The sequence below is a fragment of the Carassius auratus genome, chromosome 28, assembly GCF_003368295.1.
Source record: "Carassius auratus strain Wakin chromosome 28, ASM336829v1, whole genome shotgun sequence".
Classification (NCBI taxonomy): domain Eukaryota; kingdom Metazoa; phylum Chordata; class Actinopteri; order Cypriniformes; family Cyprinidae; genus Carassius; species Carassius auratus.
In genome coordinates, this window is record NC_039270.1 from 6,312,589 (window position 1) to 6,328,744 (window position 16,156).

At 38.2% G+C, this 16,156-nt stretch overlaps 1 protein-coding gene across 1 annotated transcript; it reads left to right on the top strand.

Moving 5' to 3' along the window:
* The first annotated feature begins 2,662 nt into the window (after window positions 1-2,662).
* LOC113046587 (ras-related protein Rab-37) lies at window positions 2,663-15,768 on the top strand. Its single transcript, XM_026207425.1, has 9 exons — window positions 2,663-3,232; window positions 4,399-4,509; window positions 10,209-10,250; window positions 11,280-11,346; window positions 12,165-12,217; window positions 12,396-12,461; window positions 13,902-13,958; window positions 14,068-14,144; window positions 14,727-15,768. The coding sequence occupies exons 1-9, from the start codon at window positions 3,122-3,124 to the stop codon at window positions 14,833-14,835; spliced, it is 693 nt and encodes a 230-aa protein (XP_026063210.1). The 5' UTR covers window positions 2,663-3,121; the 3' UTR covers window positions 14,836-15,768.
* The last annotated feature ends 388 nt before the right edge of the window (window positions 15,769-16,156 follow it).

The following is a 16,156-nucleotide window of genomic DNA, read 5'->3' on the forward strand; positions in this document are numbered from 1 at the left end:
CCATTAACAAACACCTCGACTGATCTCTTGATGAGAAAGCCGTCCCCCCAAACAAACTCTTGTTGACGCCAGTAGCAGGTGTCGACATGAAAGTGACTAATCTGCCTTTACAACTCTAGCTAGGATCATCTCCGCCGTGCTAAAGCTGGGGCTCATTTATTCATCACAGTTCAGCTGTGTGGCAGAAATCACACTATGTGTGTTTGAGTATGCAGCGAAGGGGAAGTTAAGACATTTAATTATTCCCTGGATTTGTCACTTGTCTGAATGTTAGTTCGTGCACTTCACGCTGTATTTTTAGCACATGCTTTGAGAATTTAGTTTTGCTGTATGCAATGTTCTATATTTTATACAGAATACATGTAACGTTATAGGGACTGTTTACCCAAAAATGAAAATTCTGTCATTTACTCACCCTCAAGTTGTTACAAACCTGTATGAATTTCTTTATTTTTCTGGGAACTTTTTTCTACTAACACACTGATCCAGAAAAACCCAGCATCCATGTTTGTTGGAGTTTGTTCCGGCAATGTGAACTCAGCCTAGACAGTATAATAGCAAACTAACAGACATCTGTGTTCAAAAGCAGCAGGGTGTTTTCTCTTCTCTAACTTCAGCTGTTGTTTTGCAGTGGATGCATGAAATCAGTTCCCCTCAAGTTCACGCAGGCGTCCTAACAGAGGAACCGCAGGAGCAGAGAATCCTGATCCACTAACATCTGACAAGCACATAAGAGTCACAATACCTTTGTCTTCATTTGACCCTCCGTCTGTTTGTGCATCTGTCCGTGTCTGTCTGTTGCAGACCATTCTAGTTGGAGACAGTGGAGTGGGGAAGACGTCTCTGTTAGTGCAGTTTGACCAGGGAAAATTCATCTCAGGATCCTTCTCTGCTACTGTGGGCATCGGCTTCACGGTGAGTCTCTCTGCAGAAGGTCACAGATCAGTTTTTTTTTCCTCAGAAGAGTCAGATGACTTCACTGACAAACATAAAGAGAGACAAACATTAAAAGTTAACTGCTTGGAAACTAAAAAAGGAGCACGAGAGGTTTGTTTTACCTCAAATTAAATTGTAAAATAAGTATGCACGATTTTGCATTATATTATAGTGTTACATTTGTATAAATGTAATTTTTTTATACAGTTTGTAGGAATTCACAAGGAACAAATTCTGTAACATAGGCTAAACAAGCTAATGATCCCCCTATCTTCCTCTTCATGCTAACCTCATATCTAAATATGTCACTACTAATATGAAACGCACATGTTTGTGTTGACTGACACATATATGGGCTCTTTCTGCTGTATTTGCTCTTCTTTCTAGTGTGGTAACTCCCTGTAGAGAGCCGCTGGGCTTTCTCAACACAGAGCGTCTGATTACAATAATATGATAATCATCATTTTACTGTAGGCTCTGATTATAATTACAGAGGGATCTGTCTGGCCTCCACTGTATAATCACTGTTTGTTGTTGCTTTTTCCTTCATATTTTGTAATTAGTCTCAGTGTTTTTGTGTGTTTAATATGTGTGCAGAATATGAGCAGAGTACATTGTGGAATTACACACACACACACACACACACACATACACACACACATATGTATATTTTTCTTCTGTGCACAAATACCTATTTAGGTACCTATTTAGGAAGACTGTGCCAAGACTGAGTTTAAAGAAGACATGCAGAGCAATATTCCTGCAGATAATAACGAGAGAGAGTGAGAGAGAGTAAATGGATGACAGTGGATGTCATTACACTCATTGGTCAGTAGGGGGCGGACTAAACACACACTTTTAAATGGGAAATAAAAGCTCGATTAATTTGTAACACTTGTTAAAGTTGTAACGTACACTGTTGGAAATATTACATTTTAAATTTCCCTAATGGATTCAAATGCAGGACAATTCACCGAACATGAATAAAAGAGCAAGAGGTGTTTCTATGAGGCGTTCATATTCCAGGTAAGTTATAATAGGCAGCCTACACAAAAATAAGTGCCCTTTACGCATTTGACATTACAATGAGCCGCATTTTGTCAAACCTCATCTGCACTGACCGCGAGCGCTGCGACAAACCACAATATTAACCCAAACTCTCTCATAGAAAGGAAATGATCTGATAGAAAGAGACTGAAACTAAATTATGAAAAGGGCGGGGCTTGACAGCCCAGGTAAGACGTATAAAACAACAATTCTTATATTTATATCTATATTCTTATAAATTTAATTTACATATATTATTAGTTTCTTAGTATCATTATTCGGTCATAAATAATTAATGCCCAGACCTTATCAATGTCCGCTTCTGAGGCGCCTCAAAAGTGGACACTGTGTTGTCACGTGGTACGTGTTACTTTTCACCGCGGTGTTTAAGATGGATAAATCGCAGTCGTTTGCGATGTCGTTTCTCTCCATGTAATTATTATAGATTGCTGGTTCGGATGTTTGTGTTTGTATTTCAGGTGCCAGCGCTTGAAATGAATACATTGGAACCATTAAAGGTTCTTCAAATGCCTCTATTAAATCAAAACATATTCTCAGATTTGAATGAAGTTAAACGGAGGATTTCGCTTTCTGAGCCCCGAAGCACCCCCTGTAGACAAAAAAAACGGTTTTATTGCACACAGAAAACATATTGGTCATCATTCGCCGCTCAACAGACGCGACGCGACAAAACCACAACGCTCCTATTATAATGAACGATGCGGCGCGAGGTCGCAGATTATAATGGGCTTCTCGCGTCTGGTTTAGTCGCGTCGCGTCGCTTGCTGGGTGTCACTGGTCGCTCTCCTCCTCTCTCTCAATCAGTGTGATCTGGCACCTGTGTGTGTGTGTGTAACCCACGGGAGCCTGTTGCTCATGAGCGATCTTCTTGTGAGATTATGCGCGCAACTGTACGATAACGATCATGGTCTGCGGTTTAAGATGATGAAGAGGACGTTTTTTGGATAGATGCATTTTTTTCTGTGTGTGTTTCTTCATATATCCGCATCCTCAGCCAGCATCTGGTGAAGTTTGGGCGCGTTTAAGATGCACTATGTGATGCATTCGTGATCTAGTCACCGGCGCGTCTTGAGAAGAACATCAACGAAAGCAAAGATCCTCGTTATTTGTTTCCGCGATGTCAAACAGAAAAGCAACACTGAAGGAGAATGGGGTTAAAAACGGAACGTCGAGAAACGTGCTGGAGCGATGCGCCTCGGTCAATGAGTATTTCGATATTGCCTTCAAGGTGTGAGTTATATTTTATTGTTAAGTTTATTTCTGGTGTCATGATTTGTGTTGAGACTGAGAAATGTTCCCATCATTTAGTTGGCACCTGTGGCGCGCGCGCGTGCGTGCGGCTTCTACTTGGAAATCACTTTTCAAAAACGCAAAGGCATGTTCACAGCCATGCAACTGTATGGATTCTCTTTAAATGGCTGCGGACGTGTCGTTTTGCATGCAAATGTCATAGTAGTTCACTGTCTAATAGTAGAATATAGCAGTGGATCTTCAGCACTGGTTTTGCGTTTGGACCAAAGTGGTGACAAACGCAGTAGATAAATGACTGATTCAACAAAAGTAAAGAAAATAGTCATTCAAAGTATAATCAATTTAGTAAAATTATTAATATAACATAGTAGATTTCTCCCATTGGAAAATGAAACCTTTTTTTTATTATTATTATTTGATGCATTACCTTTAATATTTAGGTAATGCAATAGTAGTTTGACTTTTCCCTCACTGGTGGATAAATATTGACTCAGGGAGGGAGTCATCTCAATGCATCTGAGGAGACACAATGATACAAGTCTCAGGGATTCCAGAATGATCCCTTGAGGATTTATTTTCGTCCAATAAGAGGAGCTGTTTTTGCCTCTGTCTTACTGTATTTCAAGTGAAGAAAATGCCTAGCTTTAAAGTGATAAACAATATGCAATGTTGGGATTGAGCAACACTAGTTTCTGCAAAGAACGTGATGAAATGCCAGTAAGACACAACTGGGCAAACACATGTCACAATTTGAGTTTCCTTTCCATTGCAAAGCATTTTCTTCGGTTGAAAACAACTGCATTTTGGTGTTAAAGTCAACATGGAAGCAAACATAAAAACCCTGATTACACTTTAAATGCATGTTTCTGGTTTATTGTGCATGATTTGTGGCTGTATGATACTCTCAATCATTTTCAAACCTGTCACACTTTCCACACTGTGGTCATTTATGACAGATAAAACTGATTCTCTCCTGACAGTTTTGTCTTGTTCCCCTTAGTGTCAATTTATGGAAGTAAAGTGGCTTGTGAATGTCATTCCGTGTTGACTTTAACATAAAGTTGGTGAACAGTTAGAGCTCATTAAACAGAACCAGGATGTGGTTGTAGGCCTAACAGCTGTCTCTGACCCTGATGCCTTTAGGTGATGCTGCTGGGAGACTCTGCAGTGGGGAAGACCTGCGTCCTGGTGCGCTTTAAAGATGGTGCCTTTCTGGGAGGCAACTTCATTGCCACAGTGGGGATAGACTTTAGGGTGAGCCAGCAGTGGATGGAGCTGGTTTGCTTCTCTTTACACAACATGTTTATATCTACTGATGGAGGTCATGATAAATCTGTTCTAAAATAAGCTTCTGATGTATTGTAAGTTTCAGAGCTAAAAGTTTTTTTTTTTTTGAATTGGCTCGCAATGTTTTTATTATGATCAATGTGGTTTGTTTTTGCAGTAATAATTGAAACGTTAGTTGTGAATGTCCTCTAAATGTTCTGAAACCAGAACTAATGTCTAAAAATGTATTAGAAATGGAGTGCATCCTTATTAATTGTTTAAAAAAATTCCATGAACACTATATAAATAATGCATTTTAGAACTTTTAAACAACTTTCAAATGAACATTCTGTTTACATGTTAACCAGTGTTCTGAGAACATTCGTTAGCTGGGTTCTCGTAGAATAAGGAGGGATATACGGCTTTATACAGTGGTTATAATCAACATCATAGTTATCGTCTTTAACGAACAATAGAAGTATGCTCATGATGTCAAAAAAAAAAGAGCTGCTCAAAAAAAGGTCCATGATTGTTTCAGTCTCATCTTAACAGTTTGAGCTGCGCATTTCAGAGCAGATTGTTTTCTGAATCGCACAAATGTCACAATATAATGCCGCTTCGCCAAGAGGCTGTTGTTGAAGGATGAGACCTCACAAACGATATTAGACCCGAAAGCGAACCCGCAGCTCACAGCAAAGTGCTGTTGCTCATTTCACATGTGAAGAGGATGTTTATTCCACAGATGTAAAGAGAGAATTTACCCAAAATTGAAAAATCTGTCATCATTTACTTGCCCTCGTGTCGTTCCAAGCATGTCTTAATTTCTTCGGTGGAACATAAGAAAACAGATTACTTCTTTTGCTTTTTTGTCCATTCAGTGCAACTCACTGGGCACAAAAAACAGCATTTTTTTGTTACCAGCATCCTTTAAAATATTTATTCTTTAATTCTGAGATTATTCATCAAAATCTAATAAAATAAGTGGACCTCGGAGGCAAAAAACATGATGCTTAGAAAAATATGATATGATCCTTTAACACTTACATCCAGCATCTAATCAATAAGCTGTTCTGGCACTCCATCATAGAGAAGGTGTGTGTGTGTGTGTGTGTGTGTGTTTGCTTTCACTCTCCATTGGTATTTAACTGTGCAAATCTCTGTGGTCTTCTGAAGTGGTGCTGGTGCAGTCCAGCCACCTCTCAGACAAATCTGTGAAGCCATTGTGCCACTCAAGATGACTTGGAGTGTTTGGATATAACAGGTCAATCTGATGCTCGTTCACGTTTCAGTCTGGCTAAATGATTAACCTGTCGCCCCATGACTCTTTGGGTCTTGAGCTGCACCTTCCAAGCACTTAGGGAGAAAAAGAGAGTGATTTTGGTTAAAACTGACCTGGGGTGTATTTAAAGGGGTGGTTAGGTGGTGGTGGTGTTGTTTTTTTTCTAGGCTTGATTGTTTTTATGGGGTGCAGTCCAACATTTTTCACATACATTTCCTTTATTCCACACTGCTCTGCCCCTTCTCTGAGAAACGTGCTGGTCATTTCTTTATTTTATGAAGCCCCTCCCTCAGAAACAGGCGATGGGCTCTGATTGGCTAGCGAGCCCAGTGTGTTGTGATTGGCCAAACCACCTCTAGTGCGTGTCACCTCAGTGGCATCAGCTCCAGTTGTAAACAATGGCGTCGTTGATATCGATTAACAGTTTGAGCTTGATTGAGACGCAGAGGATATTATTGAAGAGGATCGTGCAGAACCTGTGCAAGCACGGCTTTTAATGGTAGGCCTATGTTTATTGTTTGTTGTTGTCTCATACTTTTAGATATGCTGTTATATGTAAATGCTACTGCTTATGTTAGCTTTTAATATACGGTTTTATCCTGATTATAGCTTTAATACAGTACGACAACTGCAAGCACGGCTATGTTTAACGCTTCTCATAGCTATGTGAAAATAAGTGTATAATTGTAACAGTTCAATGCAGAATGACAGAGAGAGATGCAGGGCGACGGTATTAAGAACCTCTGCTTTAGAACATTGATTTTGAAACTTGTGAATCCATTAGAAAACAGAATCGCGATTCATATATGATTTCGATTTTTACGTGCACCTCTAGTTTTCTCTTCCTCTTCTCTAAAGCAGCAAAGCATGACCTCGCCCCCTTTACTATCTTTTCCCGATGGCGTTTTTTTACCAGGGTTTGTGATGTCACGAACCCAGGAAGTAACTTTTTAGTTTTTGTGTTTGTAGGCATTAAACTGGCAGAATTTTAAAAGATCTTTCAGCTTTGTAACTTTGCAGATATTATTCATGCTCAAACAGCAACATTACACTCGAACTAATGTTAAAAAAGTGAAATCGCAAAGTGAACCTCCCCTTTAAAGTCAGCCTGAGATGAAAACTCACGTGTACTGTTTTCTAAATGCATGTTATTTGTGAATGATTCATCCATGCATATATCTTTTTTTGACCTTTCAATCTGACATATGTTGGACCTCGAGTAATTTAGTCCACTTAAACCCCGTCCCTCCACAAAATTGACTGCAAGCTACAATTCGATTTTTAGTGCAACAGCCACATCTCAAAATCCAGTAAACAACCAATGGATAGAACACTACCAAGTCTTGCATTACATTACCTTTTACAATAAACTGTTGCACTTTGTCGCAATATGTTAGAAAAGAGCTTTAGCTACTTCAGTATTATCAATACTTTAGAGACCCAGTGAAATGATGCATCTCCTATTAAAACAGAAAGTTTGAGTGTGGCCTATCAAAGAGCTCATTGGCCTGTATATCATCATTCGCTAAAGGTACAATTACTACCGAAATTTTCATTGTAGAGAGCATTTGAAAACAAAAATTGGCATACGCCACTAAATGCAATATTCGTCATCAGTATTTAGGGTTTATTTTTTCAAACTGAGAATTTAAAATGTCAGAGTCAAGTTTTCATTTTTGGTTAATGCACCAACATGCTAATGTAAGAGACTGTGGTCAGTTGACGTTAAGGGTGTGCATGTTAGTGGAGGAAAATAAAGTTTGTCATGCTCCACTAATAGATTTTCGCCCTCAAGCAAAGACAGTCAATTTGGTTTCACAGTATGTGTTTTTGCAAGGAAGTGAACGTTAGCATAAAAGACCTTGAAACGGTCAAGGCTTGACATGTGATGCGGACTGGTTTTGAATGTCAGATTCGAGTCGAAAGTGCCAGAAAGTGCCATGCTTTCAGTTTTAAACCCTCATTCTTTGAAAGCCTGCCAACAACGTCGAAATTGAAAAGAAGCATCTTATCTGCTGTGGCTCAGGGAAACAGTGAAGCGTTTCTGTGCTGGTATTTTTTTTTGAATGGCACAGCGGCAGCACTATAGCCTGTGTCTATTTTGGGCTCTTCCTTGTAGCACTTGCTCAGCATGAGGATGTGTGGGAGCCAGAGCAGAGCAAGTACGATGCCAGAGAAATGGGAAGCCATTACAACAAATTGATTGCTATGCTTGATTTATGCTGGATAGGCAGAGGCCCTGAAAGATGTATGTTTTTCATAAATCCATATCCTTTCCGTTGTCAAAAGAGCCTTGCACCTGAAACAAGGTTGGGTATCCATTTTTCAAATAATAGGTTGAGACTTGGAGAGATCAAGCTGATTCCTAGAACAACTGATAGATGAATATCCTATAGTCATATATCATCACCACTGCAGGTTTGGAAATTGTAAGGAATGTAACGATTCTGGCTTTGATCCCAGTCTTTTAACATTTCCATTATTGATTCTTTTAGGACTTTCAAGGAAGTACCATCAATATTTGTTCATGACTGACACTGATTTAAAGGGATAGTTCACCCCCCAAAAAAGATTGTCATCTCACTTCGTCGCGCTTCAAAAACCAACCATGAAAGAAGCGCAAATATTCATATGACTCACTATGTTGTTCGCTGTAAAACTTTGGTTGTGCGGTAAAGTCAGTTTTAATTATAACAAATGTTTTCGCTCAGTAAACTTGCACTGAAATCGCTTAAGTGATTATAAAAGAAGCATTTTTTGCTCATTATGTACATATGATTTTTATTTTCAAATGTCACTTTTGTGTTCATTAAGTAAAACGCAAAGTGGTCACTATGTCTTTATTATGTTTTTAACTAGTGCTGATTTTGCCATAAACAATTCAAATGTACATTTTAACAGATTTCCACATCATACATCTGGCAACGTCTTTACATTAATCTTTTTTTTTAAATGTGCGTTTATAACATTGTACTTTTGTTTTTCTGTCTGACGATTAAATTACATAACGAGTAATGGAAAATTTACGTCTTCTGACCAACGTAACCCATTTCTCTATTTTTGTTTCTCTTTTGTAGACATAGAAAGTCTTTCATAGATTGTTTTTCCTTGCTATTGGAACAAATAGGACTGCCATAAAAAAAATTTTCCATTTAGCATGATAGAAATTCACTTAACTATGATGACTTCTGCTTAGGAGAGACCCAGAAATGTGAAACTGGTCCATTAGCTATTCCATCCAGCCGAAGAGAAGAAAACCTTTTTGATTGTTCATTTATTTATTTTCGAGAGCAAATACAAAAACATCAACACTTGAGTATTGTTAAAATTTGGTATTCTAAAAGTGAACCCATTTTCAATTCCCAATCCTAATCATCACCCACTTGTAAGTGGATTTCATTTCATCTTTTTCTGCAGCTTTTGTTGGCCTGCCCTTGTAGAAACAATGAGACAGCCGAGCTCTGCTGAAGACACTTCTGTCAAGAAAAAGATTTGTGTTTTCATTCAAGTCCGCTATGCAATGGGGATTGAAGGAACAATGGAGACATACTGTACCTGCGTTCTTACTGAACCGGTTAATGTTCTCCTCGAATTGCTTTGTGCTCCGCTAAAATTTAATTTATGCAGAACTTCCTGGAAGGAGTACGCAGCCAAAGTGTGTCTTAGTGATTACGATTACTCTATAGTCCACCACATGAGCAGTTTTGTCGTCATTTACTCTCCTGTTGCTGAAAATGTGACATGATGAAAAGGTGAATGACGCGGCTTCTGTGTAAATGGTGGCACCTACAAATCAAACTACTTTGTGTTTTCTCTGCATGTTAAGCTGAGAAAGGAGCAAGTGGCGAAAAAATGACATGCTTCAACTTTAAACGCCTACGTTTTTGATGCGTCAGCATTAACTAAAGTCTCTGTGTAGAGATTCAGGATTGAAAGATTGTTGGGACTAAACGGGTGCCTGTATGTGAATGTCTGCGGTTGATAATTACTCATCTCTGAAATTCTCACTTCCATTTGTGTGACTGACGTCTCTGACTGGATTGCCATTTGGTGCATGAAAACATCTGATAAGTCTGGTCCTCTCAGTGTAGAAGGTGTCATTTTTAAAACATTTAGTTTACAAAGGAAGTAACGGCTGACATAAACAGGAAATTAAGCAGCTGGTCTGTTATTTCATCTCAACTGTATAATTAAGTCTATGTGTAGAGCCTTGCAACACAAAAGCAGAAATGTTCACTTTAGTAGCAGCTATATTGTTTTCCTATTTGGCCGTGCTTGATTTCCTTAAATAGCAAACTGTATACTGTTCATTATTTTGTCTTTCACTTGTGAAAAAGGGAAGTGTAATGTGGTTTCCTAAGTACTTTTGGTGTTTTAATGGGTTTCTTTTTCTTCCTGTTGCCTGCAGAATAAGGTGGTGTCTGTGGATAACATGAAAATCAAACTCCAGGTAAGCAAACAAGACAAGCATCATTATTAATTACATCGAGTGTTGAACTCCTGTCTTGTTCTATCTTGCCTCAAATCATGCAACTTGAGCAGATGTCTGCTGTTATGATCAGATGATAAAACGGATTACAAAAATCCCAAATGTCTAGAGGGAAGAAAGGAGTCAGTACGCATTTCAAATAACACCAGATATGTAATCAGATTACTTTTTTCAAGTAACTAGTAAAGAAACACAAGAAAATATGAGTTAGTTTTTCAGATAAGTAACGCAAATTACTTTATTTTCCAATTTATTCACTGATGTATCTCTTGTCTCCATGTTGTGAGAAACTGGGCGTATTGGCATTTTCTTTAGCATGATGTTTATTTATTTCTTTTGTTGTAAATGGGACTTTACAGTCCCCAAAAATTATACTTTTTTTCACTCAATTGTTATTAAAAATGAATGAGCAAGCCCAACTCAGGTGACCAAAAAAAAAAAAAATGCACAAGTAATGTAATGATTACTTTCCATAAAAAGTAACGAAGTAACGCGATTAAATACTTTTTTATGAAGTAACGCATTATTGTAATCCATTACTTTTAAAAGTATCTTTCCCCCACACTGGAGGGAGCCGAGCTGTATCTTCAGACCAGAATGTCATAAAGACTGAGGAGTGAACTCTTGACTTGGAAAATCACTGATAACACCCTAGCAACCAGCTAGGAATGCCCTAGCAACCAGCCAGACTGCAGGTGGTGGTGTGTGGTGCACAGGCAAGCGCCGCTCACATTTTCTTCACAAAATTCAATTTGGCCGGCCTCCTGCCTGTTCAGAGATCAGGTTTATTACATCAGGACGAAATCACAAAACAAATTATTCTTAATGGTTACAGCTTTGTCTCTCTCTATAATGGATTTGGAAACATTTCAGACGTGGTTCAAGTTGATACTCCGGTTCAGTTCAGGTTAACTGGGACAGAACCCCCCCCCCCCCCCCAGTCAAGTGTCCTAAATGTACCGCTTCATGACATCTATGGTTCACCTGCAGATTTGGGACACGGCCGGTCAGGAGAGGTTCCGCAGTGTTACTCACGCCTACTACAGAGACGCTCAGGGTAAATATGCCACCTTCATTTTACTACAGGTCTTTTTAAAGCAGTAAGTCACATAGGGCCTTGCATTACCGTGATTTTTACAACACAACACATTTTATACAAAACAGTGACATAGACACACAACGTTTAAGTTAGAATACATTGCATTAATGAATCGAATTCCTGTTGAGGTAACAGAAGTGAGCAGTGTTGTCTTTGTAGAGATATCTAGTCCGCTCCAGGTGTAGAGTAGATATCAGTTCATCAAACCATAGTTTGACAGCAGGAGGGTTAATTCAAATGTTTTCAACCAGTGTTAAGTATAAATACATGTGCATTTTCCACTTTACAGGGTGGTTCGACTCTCCCATTGTCAATAGTCGGGCAAAAACAAACTTTTTTTTAAATGTTGTATGACAACAACATTTTATAACATTGCACTTTCATTGTGGGATTGTTGTCGAAACAGTGCCACAATGAAAGTGCAATGTTCTAAAAACTAAAGGCGGTTAATGAAGGAGTAGACTGGACAGGCAGTGTAAAGTTGGCTCAAGCACATCGTGTTTTCTAATATATGTGTGTGGGTCGCCATCTGGATTTACTCAAATATGCATAGATACCATATATATATATATATCTCAAAGGGTAAAAACGATATCTCAGCAGAGCTTTTCATTGAGTTTGAGTCTCTGTGGGAGATTCACGTTAAACACTGCGGTCAAATGTTCAGTCACCACTTCTGAAGAACACTGCAGACTTTTGAGTCAGTGTTTAATTACTATAAAGTTCATCTCTGAATCATACGCAGTCATCTGAACATGCTGTCCTTTCCGTTGCAGCTCTGCTGCTGCTGTATGACATCACCAGAAAGTCCTCCTTCGACAACATCAGAGTAAGACAAACTAACCCATCAGGACGTTTTTTGATATGTATTTATTGGAAGTCATCTCCTTGCTGTCGTTAGCGTGGGTTGTGAAATGACACGCATTTCTACAGCTGAAGCGTTCCTTGTACTTCAGAGTGTTTTAATGATTAATTTATTTGTGTTTGGCATGTCCGTCGCTGCACAGGCCTGGCTAACTGAAATTCATGAGTATGCACAGAAGGATGTGGTCATCATGCTGCTCGGCAACAAGGTAAGTGGGACTTCCTGAAAGGAGTGGACAGAAATAAACAGACCCTCTTTAAAGGTGCAAATAATGTTTTAATGGACATGCAAACACGCACACACGGAGAGAGAGAGAGCTTCAAATCAGTTATGCCTTTATGCTTCTCTACCTTTTGTGTTTCAGTGTGTCGTTTCAGGCAGTAATTCATTTTAGACACAAGCATTTTCACCACCTTTAGTCGTGTTTAACTCTGTCTTGATGAGTGATTATGATGTGTTCTGGTGAAACTGCTCTAACTGGTTTTAGCACCCCCTAATGGAGCTAATAGAGCCAGAAATCCTCCTTGTTACACATTACATGTACTTAATATTATAATAACAATTAATTATGCAAAATTACATGCAATTAACCCTAAGCCAAACCCTAATCCTAATCATATATTAAGTACATGTAGTTAATTCATATTACTCGGTACTTAAATGTATAATTATACTGTAACAAGGACAACTTAAAATAAAGTGTAATGAAAAAAAATTCACGTTACATCAGGATTTGACATATAATGCAGTGCAATGCAATGATGATGGAGAGATGAATAAACTTTCTTCAAAAGCCTGATGGAACGTTTGATTCGGTCTAAAATTAATGTATGGAAAATCAAACAAACCTAAGAAGCTCTAGTGCAGTAAATATTACCAACAATATTAAAGTTGTTCTTGCGTTTGTTCTAGAAAAGATTTCCCAGCACATGCATCACAACCTGAAACAGGATGTATTGTATGTACAATAGTACTAAAAGGCCTTTTACTTGCTAAAAAAAAAAATCTAAACTATCAATCAGATGACAGAAGACATGTAATAGACAGGTTTTACAGGAGAGTTTTCAACGTGTTGTTAATTTCAAGCACTTGGGTATTTGCATGTCAAATATGATGCAGAAGGCTTTAATGGAAAGAGCATTTGTGTCAAAATGCAGTTAGCACAGAATATATTTGCTCTTCCCCTGGTGTTTTAAAGTAATGCTTTTACAGTGAAAGTAAACTAGGCCAGCGTTCCAAGTTATAAGGATCTCATTGATTTACAGTGTGAGCTGTCAGAATGTTTTTTTTTTTGCCCTACAGAATTGCATACTTCTGCTCAGTTTGGGCCTCTGATGAAATAATGAAAAAAAAAAATAGTTTTCCTCCTTTTAGCATGAGCACCATATTCTCCTACTGTATATCATACTACACGAGTCGTGAAATTGATCAAATATGATATAAAACATGAAACGCATCGGCAAACCTTTTCTTTTTTTCTTTTGTTTGATAAAATCTCATCAGCTGTTAAAGATCCACAGGACCTCTATTCTTACTTTTGTTGGTTAATTAAATAGACCAGCACATGTACTGTATTTGAAGGGTAGTTTCACTGTAGTCTTCCAAAAACACAAATACGTTGCTGTTTTATATTAATGTGTGATTACAGTCAGACATGACCGCTGAGAGGGTGATCACGCATGAAGAAGGACAGCAGCTGGCTAAGGTATGAGAATAAATTTAATTTAACATGTCCATGTTTACCTGCTATTACAAACGATCAGTAAACATCACAGTTTATTTATCTGCAATACTCTGCTTTTTCTTTATTGAAGGAATATGGAGTCCCTTTCATGGAGACCAGTGCCAAGACCGGTGTCAATGTGGAACTGGCCTTCCAAGCCTTGGCAAGGTTTGAGGATTTTAGCTTTTTTGGTTAAAGTGCGTTGCTGCATTTCATTTATGGTCATTTATTTAAATACATTTGTAATTGCATATTTTTAGCACTTAAAATTTATTAACTTTAAATCAAACATTGAATTAAAATATCTGCACTTTAAAAAATATATATTTAAATGATTTTAAAAGTGTTTTAAAGTAAAACGTTTTGACGCAAGTACACTTTTAAAAACGTCACTGTAATTAAGTATGATTAAGAAACAGTCATTAAAGTGTCATATCTTTTAATACACGCTCTTTAAATGAGTGCTATTTCATAACGTATTACTTTATCTGCATCTACAATACAAGTGCACATTCAGTACTATTACGCGCACTTTAAATTTAAATAAATTATTGCATTTAGCAGACGCATTTATCCGAAGCGACTCATTTAGGCTACTAATTTTTACCTATCATGTGTTCCCGGGGAATCGAACCCACAACCTTGATAGCACAATGCTCTACCAATTGAGCTACAGGAACACTTTGTTTGCGCAAGTTTATTTAAACTTAAGCACTTCAAGATTGTTGATTCTCTTTTGTTTCCACACAGAGCACTCAAGCACAGAAACATCCAGAAGCCCCACGAGCCCAAGTTCAAGATCCACGATTACATCGAGTCACAGAAGCAGAAGTCCAGCTGCTGCAGCGCCATCATGTGACCAGCTCCAGACGTCAGATGTCCATACACAAAGAAACGTGCTTTGTCGTGATCCCCCGAACCCCTGTTTGCTTTATAGTCAGGAATATACAGCCAAATACTGCTGAGGTGCATCAGAGTAGGACGTTTCTGCTTTATGAACTGTATTAATCCAGGTGTGTACAGTACCCAGGTGTGTCTGATTATTACAGGTGTGTGTGTTTGTGTAACGTGGTTTCAGGGTTTCTTCTCTAATGGTTACAGCATCTATCTACACAAAGTATCAAATATATTAGTATTGAGTTACATTATATGCCACACAAATGTGTTTGGGTGGTGAGCTTGTGTCTGTAGTGTTTTGGTAAGTATTATGTTTACAATCAGTGTATATTGACTTAAAAACAATCATAACACAGCTTGACCGAGTCAGGCCTGATTATGAGGTAATATGGGATTTTTTTTGCTTTGGCGTAAAAGCATGTCACACTTCATTCCTGTCACACTCACTGTATGGCTTAGAGATTGATGTGACATGTAAATCTGGATTGTATCGTGCAATGTTTTGATTAGTCTTTACATGTTTCACAGTGTTCACAAAAGTGCCATGTGAAAGAAAGCCCATTGGTTTTTTCAGTGCATCGGGTGTTTTCCATCGTTTCATTTATTTAATATTTAAAGCCACACGGGGGCGGTATTATACTCCTAGAATTACTAATAAATAATAATGACGCTAATGATTTAATTGCCTTACCTTTGCAATTTTCTGTCCTGTACTTTTGAATAATAAAGTGTGTCGTGAACATCAGGTTAACTTATTGGTCTCGGTTTGGGACAAGAGAAGAGGAACGTATTTTATCTGAATGAATAAACGCTTGTGTTGTACTGTTCCTTGTAAGTTGTTTTGCATAAAATCATCTGCCAAATGAATAAATGTTAATGTTATTTGATCTTGGCGGGACAGTCGTCTGGAGGCTTGTGTTTGATTTGTGACATCATGAGTCATGTGACCTCAGACTACACCTGCTTGTTACATATTTGGCTCATAGCAGGAAAGGAATGACCCATATTTGTGGTTTTCTTCTTGACTTGATGAGCCAGAAACGGATCTCCATACGTCTCGGGAGAAAAAGAAGCTGAACTTTTCTTGCATGCACTGCGAATCTGACGTGAAAGTGAAGAGGATCGTTTGGAGGAACCTGCAGATTTGACACTTTTGAATGAAGTGTGGCGTTCAGATTATTCTGATTAAAATGAAACTAAACAAGTCTTTAACAAATTAGCTATTAAACAATACCCTAACAAGCAAATCTTATAACGGCCAGGTCATATTACACCCCAAAATA